The 9,954-nt window shown below is 38.3% G+C and overlaps 1 protein-coding gene across 4 annotated transcripts in view; it reads right to left on the bottom strand.

Annotated features, from left to right (window-relative positions):
• The window catches only part of LOC113096410 (contactin-4), an 85,695-nt gene that overhangs the window by 23,831 nt on the left and 51,910 nt on the right, over positions 1–9,954 (bottom strand). For all 4 annotated transcript variants that reach the window (XM_026261792.1, XM_026261808.1, XM_026261800.1 and 1 more), the window contains exons 6-11: positions 5,888–6,091; positions 4,529–4,631; positions 3,408–3,592; positions 2,708–2,850; positions 2,427–2,556; positions 1,633–1,783 (exon numbers count right to left, since the gene is read on the bottom strand). In XM_026261792.1, coding sequence (XP_026117577.1) covers positions 1,633–1,783; positions 2,427–2,556; positions 2,708–2,850; positions 3,408–3,592; positions 4,529–4,631; positions 5,888–6,091 — 916 coding nt within the window. The remainder of the gene's footprint in view (positions 1–1,632; positions 1,784–2,426; positions 2,557–2,707; positions 2,851–3,407; positions 3,593–4,528; positions 4,632–5,887; positions 6,092–9,954) is intronic.

Genomic DNA, 9,954 nt, shown 5'->3' with positions numbered 1-9,954 from the left:
CCACGGAGACCCTGGGCAGCATCAGTGAGTCATGGCATGTGTGTTCTCTCTCAGGCCCAGATGGACCACAGGGCACAGAGTGAGCTCCCATTGGTTATCACTCCATCCCCATCCATTACTGGAGATCATACACTCGTCCCTCCTGCCACCTGTTCTGACAAGGCCATGCTAGAACGATTCTGTCCCATTGAAACCCCACAGGAAAGAGGCAGAACCAGGGGTGTATTAATTAGTGTTCCACTAGGCACTCACTCTTGTGTGAAAAGTGCCATCAGGAAAGATGTTGTTGGTTTTGAATGTGCAACATCTGTGCCTTAGCAACTTGTGTTCGGTATGAAAAAAAAAAAAAGGCAATTATGTTTGAATAAAAAATATAGAAAAACATCACACAGTAGTGGGCTGATGCTTTGCAAATACTGACTGCTAAGAGAGAGAATGTCGGAAACAGGAAGTAAAAAAAATTGCACATTATAAATTGTTATTTTCTTTATGGGAAGTAAAGTTAATTTGGCATTATTTCTTCCCTTCACAGATGATGCTTTTTTTTTTCTGCAACCTAATTGAGCACAAATGGATTTCATTTAAGCACTTAAATTTACTTCCATTCATCAGCATTATTTTGACATTTGAAAACTCCAGGAAATCAAAATTGGGAGTTTTGTCTCAAAGAATCTGATCCAAAGTGACAGTAAGCAATTATTATATTACACAATATTTATATTTTAAATAAATGTCGTTCTTTTGTACTTTTTTTGTGCTGCTAAAACAAAATTCTTTAACAGCAGAACTGTTTTTACACAGTTATAATAAGAAGAAGAAATGTTCCTGATCACTAAATCAACATATTAGAATGATTTCTGATGATTTATGAAAATTCTGCTTAAAAAAAAAATGTAATTGAAAAACTATTTCACAATATTACTGTTTTAACCAAATAAATTGTAGTCTTGGTAACACTTGTGCACTGTAGATATAACCCTATTTCACCCAACAAGGAGAAGTTTTTATCTCTATATTTATAAGTAAATAAATTATAGATAAAGATGCATAATCCACATTGCTTGTTTGAAAAAGTACATTGTTGCATAAAATGAACACGGGGAAGTCGTGGCCTAATGGTTAGAGAGTCAGACTCCCAATCGAAGGGTTGTGGGTTCTAGTCTCGGACCGGACGGAATTGTGGGTGGGGGGAGTGCATGTACAGTTCTCTCTCCACCTTCAATACCACGACTTAGGTGCCCTTGAGCAAGGCATCGAACCCCCAACTGCTCCCCGGGCGCCGCAGCATAAATGGCTGCCCACTGCTCCGGGTGTGTGCTCACAGTGTGTGTGTGTGTGTGTGTGTGTGTGTGTGTGTTTACTGCTCTGTGTGTGTGCATTTCGGATGGGTTAAATGCAGAGCACAAATTCTGAGTATGGGTCACCATACTTGGCTGAATGTCACTTCACTTAAAAACACTCACTTAATTACTAATAAAACCATGCAGATGGATGCAAGAATGCACCCTGTGTGAACAGGCCCTAAGACACTCCAACAGAAGCCTGCAAACAAACCCAAAGGCTCTGGAGACAGCTGGAGAGCAAGCGGCTCATTTTGCACCTTTCATTAGTGACCGGTCTGCTGACCCTTACCTCTGGCTGTCTTTCAGAAACTCGCTGCCTCTCCTCCAAGAGTACGAAGCTCTGGGGGATGCGTGCGGCCGGCATTCGATGATAGCTTCCCCGCCTCTCTGGATCATTGTGGTCTTCTTCACTGGTTTTTTTGAGAAGTCTGGAGGAGAGGCTGAAAGACAAGGGATTTGTGGTGTTTGGCTCAGATTTGACATATGTAACCACTAGAAATACTGAATACCAGTGCTCACACATTTGACCGATTCATTTTCATCACATTTTAGTGACGCACTGAAATTAAAACCTGATTTTATGACAGATTTATTTGAACATACAATAAAGATACAACTAAAAGGATTAGTAAAATTATGTAATATAGTAATATAGTGTATATATTTAGCAAACGTATTTATTGTAGTTGTCTGGTGTGGTTATGGCTTTTACAAGCTGTATTATTTACATCTTTTTGCAGCTGAAATACAGATTGAGTGATGAGATATATTATATTTCAAAAGTCATACGTTTTCTTTTAGCAGACCTTCTGATGTCCATACATGTTTATTTCAATCTTTAACTAACAGCTGATTATTGAATGAGATGACTAATATGGTTTTAAAAATCAACCTCATTTTATTGAGATTTCTGTGATGGTTCTCCATTTGCATAGTCATGTGTATCAAAACGATTAAATGTATTTTAGTGCAGAACATGTATATGTTCATATGGTACCAAATTCCATGAGTTTCAAGTCTTTTCCAGCAAATCGCAAATTTAAAAATCCATGTTGTTCTTTGATGACATGGAAAGATGCTTACCCACAACTTTGAGCTCAGCACTTGCATATATAACTCCATTATCATTCTCTGCCAAACACTGATACATCCCAGAATCCATCAGGTTTATGTTGGAGATGGTTAGCCCACCACCATCAACACGAATTCTGTCCTGAGCATAAACAAAACTGTCAGGACAGATCGCATACACCACTAATAACCTAGACATATAATATTCCAACACATATACATTTCAACATATACATTCAGCCAGCATCTTTCAAGTCTTAGTATTTCATGCTGAGGGGTGTTAGTATTATCACCTGAGAGACCAAAGGCTGTCCATTCTTGAGCCATCGGTAAACAGGCTGAGGTTTTCCATTAGCCTTGCACTCCCAGTGAAGATCAGACTCAATAGCCATGTTTGCGTCATACAGAGTCTGCGACCACTGCAGGTGTTCCACATCTGTGAACAGCAATGAACTACTATAATACAAATGCAGAGGTCTGCATCCTGCCTTAACACAACGGCTGTCTCTCTGAACTTTCTCCCTTGCAATACACAGCAACAATGATGAAAGCATTGGGTTTTATAAACCACCCCCCTCTCAAAAAACGAGGTTACTCTGTGCACATTTATTCTAGATGATTCTTCCTGTTTTGCAGAGGAGCACAGTAGCGGTGCATATATTGTGGGCTCTTTGTGTAGACTAAACAACGCCTGCTATAGCCATTCTAATTAGTCTTGCCTTGACAATTGACAATAAAATCTATTCTTTCATTATTTATTATTTACCACAGGTTGCTGTGTGATCTGTTATCTGACTCATTAAAAATTTAAATTTCTTTTATTGATTCTCCTGCGGTAATCGTGATGGCCGACAAAACGCTGCATGGATAAGAGAGATAAGGAAAGGTCTTTTAACTTTGTGAAAAAATACTCTAAAGCTGACTAAATATCTGCAAAAAGGGCTAACTAGCATCCGATACGTATTGTATACTTAAGTCAGTATGTGTCCTTACTTTGAAATACAAGACGTCCTTTTGCAATACTACGTCCTTTGGAGTTTTCAGCCACGCATTCATAAAGTCCAGAATCCTCTGGACGGAAATATGGGATCTCTAGGACACCATTTGAGTGATTTATCTTCATTTTTCCAGGGAAGGGGCTTCCGTCCGCTCTCTTCCAGGATATAGAAGGCACTGGACTGAGGAAAGTCAAGAAAACAGACCATAGCTTCAGAATGTGCAAAGATCTATGGAGGCTTAACATGATTCATCAAAGCAGATCATGTTACTAGTTAGTCGACATGTTACTCAATCCGTTTTTGCACAGTTACAATTCAAGTCTGACATAGTCGCTTGGATGTACAGCATGTTTACTGTTTCTTAAAATAGTCAGGGTAATTAAACTTTTTTTCAGCCATTGATTACATGAAACAATACCATTCAAACGTTTGGGTTTAGTAAGATTTCTTTTTTATTATTATTTATTTTGTTAATGAACACATTTGATACATTGATAATAGAAGAAATGTTGTTTGAGCATCAAATCACGAACACTTTCTCCAGGATTATGTGACTCTGCAGACTGGAGTAATGGCTGCTGAAACTCAGCTTTGCTTTCACAGGAATACATTTTCAAATCTGTTAAAACTGAATTTATTTTTTAATTTTTAATTGTAATAATATTTCACAATATTACCATTTTAAAGCACTTTAATCAAAAACAAACACAGCTTTAGGGAGCATAAGAGACGTTTTTTAATTACTCCAAAGCTCTATTAAATTTATATTAAACAAAATGACAAATAAAACATACAAATAAATGGCCTGCCATCTATTCTGTGTTTGATAGCCCTCCAGTATCCCAGCATCCCTTAACACATTGCCTGTGGACAATCCAAGGCCAGAACCCTGTCTCACCCCGGGATCACAGTCTGCAGCTGTTTTTAAAAATAATGCCTCCCCCTCTCCATCTGTTTCCTACTACTTCACTAAGATTAAAAGATCCTGTATATTTCTGAGACATTTCTCTTAAATAAACAGCTAAGATGTACTATGTGCCAAGTGTGGCAGTCCCCAGTTAGCAAAGCAACCCTCTGGAGGCAAGGAGCCCATCTGTTAGTAAAGAGGAGACCTACTTTCCTAAAGCGAAACACTCCAGTCGAACTGATGATCCTTTGGCAACGTGGAGCATTTTTTCAAACTGGACTTCAATCTTTGGCTCATACTCCCCCATCACAGCTGGAAAATGAGGATGGACGAGCATGAGTCTTTTAGGGTAAAACCAATGCACTTCAGTTAAAATATGATTATACTTTTTACAGTACATACATCACTCTAGTACAAACAAGACACAACACATGGCGTTTGTCAAGAAACCCTGCTGAACAGATATAATGATATAATGCTTTGGATACTCATGTTCCCACTAGGTTTATAACTAGGTTTTAACAATCATTTTTTGAGCTGACTTTTTTTTGGTAATAGTTTTGTCTTTTGACAATATTTTTTTCATGCCTTGTCATATTTTAGTCCATTTAACTCACAACTACATTTTTTATGTAATTTTGAGAAATAGATAAATACAAAACAGATAACTGAATAAAATGAAAACAGATAAAAAGGTAAATAAGTTGGACAACATTTCTGAAAATTTCAGAACATGTTACTAAATATTCTATATATGTTTAAATATAATTTTAATACACATAAAATACTTGTTAAAGTTAATCAAAAAATATAATAAAAACCAGACCAAACTTATATTATGAAAAAACATTATTATAATTATAAAAGACATTATTTTAAACATATCACATATTTAAAACAGATACTCTGAGAACGTAAAGGTAAATTGCGCATTTTTAAATACAAATAAATGCAAAAATATTAAAAAAGCGTTGCTTTGCCAACAAGACTTTCTTAGTCAACCAACTTTAGATAAAGATCCCGACAGTTTTGGTTATGCTGGGCGACATGCAACATCTGGAAAATCATGTAAATTTATGCTGGCCTAAATTATTATAATTTTTTATTTGTATTTTTTTTTTTCAGCAGGGAACGTAGATCAAACACAAGAAAAAGTAAGAAATGAGAACTAGTACAGTAGTAAGAGTTCAGCAGTGGTCTTGAGCCCAAAATATTCATAGATTAAAATGTTCAATATTCACATGAACTCAAAATATTCAGAACCTCTCCGCCCTACTTCATATAGCTTGTCTGGGTGAATATTAAAGAGACACTAATGACTGGTGATGTTGAGCCTCCTGGGGTGTACGTGTACGTGTGTGAGGATGGAAGTCTTCTTTCTTAATGCAGAATTATTTGACCTTCCCTCACTCTCTCTCTCTCTCACACACACACATGCACAGTTGGCTGAGCATGGCTCAGAGACTATGAATACACAAATGCTGCCTCTCTGAGTGGCAGCAAAGCAAACACAGTCATGCTCAAATCTACCGATTCATCACTGTTAGCAGTTCCTCCAGGCTACTCACCATCCCGACGTAACACCACTGGAGTCGGGGAACTGTAGACGGTCGTATTGGTCATCACATTCCTTACCACACACGTGTAGTTGCCCACGTCTGATGTCTCAACTTTTGCAATATACAAGTTTCCAGTCCTCTGGGACACAAATCGTCGGTTGTCCCCAACAACGATGCTGGGGCGGCCATTAAATATCCAGGAGTATCTGATTTCTGAGGAGAAAAATTGTCAAATGACAGTACTAAATTTTTTTTTGCCAACTATAGACATATAGTCATTAATATATGTGATCCTAGAGCACAAATCCTCTCTTAAGTCGCTGAGGTGTATTTGTAGCAATAGCCGAAAAAAATAGTGTATGGGTCAAAATTATTGATTTTTCTTTTGTCAAAAATCATTAGCATATTAAGTAAAGATCATGTTCTATGAAGATATTTAGTCAATTTCGTACCGTAATTATATCAAAACTTTTTTTTATTAGTAATATGCTTTTCTAAGACCTTCATTTGAACAACTTTAAAGTTGATATTCTCAATATTTAGATTTTTGCACCCTCAGATTCCAGATTTTCAAATAGTTGTATCTCAGCCAAATATTGCCTGATCCTAAAAAAACCATACATGCCCTACTTAGTGTATAGCTTCATGCACTATGAAATAGACACATTTAAAACTGTTTTAAAATCTTTTTTTTTTTTTTTTTATTCCACCATTTGGAGATGAAATTTATATGAGTATGTTCTCAGCTTGTTAGAGCTCAGCTGTTGGAAGGGAGTTTATATATAACAAGGTTAAAGCAATACAGTTTCGACTTTGTGTGTGTGTGTGAAAAGCATTCTGATATAATAAATGCTAAGAGGCAGTTTTAAGACAAAATAAATAATGAAATCATTCATTTTTACAATTTATTTTCAGACAGGCAAAATAAATGTATTTGTATTTATGCTGGCAAAAGGCATATTTCTCAAAAGCAACCCTTATACTGTCAAAATAATTAAAATCTTCATAAAAACAAATACTGAAATCAAAATATTGAAACATATACATCTATTATATATTGCTGTTTGCCTTCATTTTGAAGAGTTCAGGCTAAATTACTTTTTTTTGAGAATTTTTCTTTTTCTCTTTCTCTAAAATTATAGAAGTTATGTGACTATCTTTTAATAATACAAGATTTTAAAGGCTTAATTAACACAACCCTGAGCTAATTTGAAGTATCTACATTTACTGTTGTAATTATTCATCTAAAAAAAAAATAAAGAGGAAAAGTAAAAGTTTGTGCTTATTTTAATTAGAATTATATTTACAGAAAAATACAGCATTATGGTTCAGCAAATTCGTTTTATAATCAACCCGAAGCAAATGAATGAGTTTTTGATTTAATTATTTTGCCGTTCAGAATTCTTTTTTTTTTGTGTGACGTAAGCTCCTTTTGTTATAGCCTTCATCATTTTTCTTCTATCTCCATTCATTCATGTCACCTCTCACTCTTTCTTAATGAGACAGGAATACAGGAAGAGCGCGCAGCAAGGCCTGTGGTATGAAATGAAGTATGAAAGTATCAAATTAAGCAGCATTTATTAGAGGGCAGACAGGGGGTTAGAGTGGCTGAAATGTGGATTGATAAGGGCTATTTAAGGTTCAAACAGCATATCTAAGAGTGTACAGCACTGAGGAAAAAGAACCATTTGGCTTCAAGACAGAAAATGGTGAATTAAAACCATCATAATTGGAGTGCTGACAAGGTGAGGGACCTCTCATCATTACTGGGCACTGTGCTCAAGGCTTTTTGGTCTCTTAGGAAACAAATTCACAGCCACTATAATCTGCAATCATGTGACAGAGCAGACCAATGAACATGGCTATTTATGAATAAAAAGACGTGACAGGGTTTTTTGTTTTTTCTGTGCAGGTTTCTCTTTGTGAGGTTTGGTTAGCAGTGACTGAAACACAGCTTTACACACAACTGTCAGTCTGCATGGAGAAGATCTTGAGACTCCAGCAGCTTCAAACACCTGTCTGTTGCTCAGCAGTGGCTTTTTACAGCTGGCATTACAATACAGTTGATTTGTTTGACAGAAACTTTCCTATATACAATAAATCTTCATCTGACCAAGATCTTCTGTGCTCTAAGTCATTCACAAATCTTTTGACGGTTCAATAATCCCTATTTGCTTTTTGCAAAATATTGTTTGTTTGATGCCTTTTGCAAGACATATCACTGTTTCATACTTTTCATCTTCAGAAAGATCTTTCTTCCTCAGCATATTTAATGAGAACTGAAACTTGCTTAATAATGTGGAACAACCTCTTTAAGTAGGGTTTCCATTTACCTAAGAAGACCTGGCAAAGTATTGACTAAACCAGTCTGAGACTGATATCAGTTACCTGAAATGATATGAAAAACAACACAAAAAGTCTGATTCTTTATTGTACCAAAATCCAATTGATATGTCACTTGCATAATAATTTGGAACACAGTATATATATATATGGTTTAGTAAATAGATAAATAGGTAGTAAATATATATATATATATATATATATATATATATATATATATATATATATATATATATATATATATATATATATATATGTCACACACCTGGACTCATTTAATGTTTTTGCCCCAGTGACCCAGTTTCTGTCTTCCGTGATTAGTTCCCAGGTGTGTCTACTATCTTCCTCATGTGTTCCATGTCCCTGTTAATTTAATGATTCCATCCACCTGTGTTTCCCCAATTATCCTTTGTACTTAAGCCTTGTCCTTTCAGTTCTGTTTTGTCGGGTCTGCATTCACCACTTGCTACTTACGTGTGTCTACCTCTGTGCTCCATGTTGGATATCCCCTGTGTTGGATATATTAAAAACCTTATTCCGTTTATCCTCGACTCCGTATTCCTTCAGGCAGCGTAAAACCGTGACAGAAGACCCGACCTAATAAGAGAAAATAGAAAACTGCGTGTTTTTCCCTCCGTTTTGTTTTTGTGTTTTCAAAGTCTTTTCTTTTCTTAGTGTTTCTATGGATCCCCTCTATCGTCCCGAATTCCTCATCCTTCTGCTGAAGCAGGAAGAACGCTCTCTCGAGGACCACACCAGATGGTTTTCCTTATTAGCTAATGCCACCAGCTACCCGGACGGCGCGCTCTGCACCTTCTACAACACCAGCCTGAACTCCAAATGCAGAGCGTTGTCGTCCGAAGATGGTCCTCGAGAGGATTTCGCCGCATACGTGGAGTGGACTCTGGCGAGAAATGGGTCACCTCTCACCGTCTGCCCCGTAGAGGACCTCGCCAGCCCCACTCCCGACCCAGAGACCAGCCAGCCACCATCACGCCGCACGGAGCCAGAGCCCACCGCAGCCGCAGAGCCCGAGCCATCCACTGACAGGGAGCCGGAACTCGAGAGCGCGACTGACCAGGTGTGTGAGCCGGCAACACCGTGCATCGTGGGAGTCCTTGTGGAGATCGAGGGCGTGGAGGAAAGCCCTGCCCACACTCCTGCGACTGAGGGTGAGCTATATGCAGTCTCTGAAAGTCATATGGAGCAAGTTCTGGATCTGATGGACTGGTCTACGGAGGTAATCCCTAATATTCCTGTTTCCCCGCTGGTTCCGTCCAGCCCTGATTCCCCTGTAAACCCTCTCAGTCTCCCACTCCTACCTCCTCCAGTCATTTCCTCTGCTCCATTTCCGCTGGTTCCGCCCAGCCCTGAGTTTTCTGTTTCTCCGCTGGTTCCGCCCAGCCCTGAGTTTTCTGTTTCTCCGCTGGTTCCGCCCAGCCCTGAGTTTTCTGTTTCTCCGCTGGTTCCGCCCAGCCCTGAGTTTCCTGTATCTCCGCTGGTTCCGCCCAGCTCTGAATCTTCTGTTTCTCCGCTGGTTACGCCCAGCCCTGAGTTTTCTGTTTCTCCGCTGGTTACGCCCAGCCCTGAGTTTTCTGTTTCTCCGCTGGTTACGCCCAGCCCTGAGTTTTCTGTTTCTCCGCTGGTTACGCCCAGCCCTGAGTTTTCTGTTTCTCCGCTGGTTACGCCCAGCCCTGAGTTTTCTGTTTCTCCGCTGGTTACGCCCAGCCCTG

The sequence above is a fragment of the Carassius auratus genome, chromosome 6, assembly GCF_003368295.1.
Source record: "Carassius auratus strain Wakin chromosome 6, ASM336829v1, whole genome shotgun sequence".
NCBI classification, from domain to species: Eukaryota; Metazoa; Chordata; class Actinopteri; order Cypriniformes; family Cyprinidae; genus Carassius; species Carassius auratus.
Note: the sequence above shows the minus strand (reverse complement) of the source record. Positions and strands in the feature narration are given on the sequence as shown.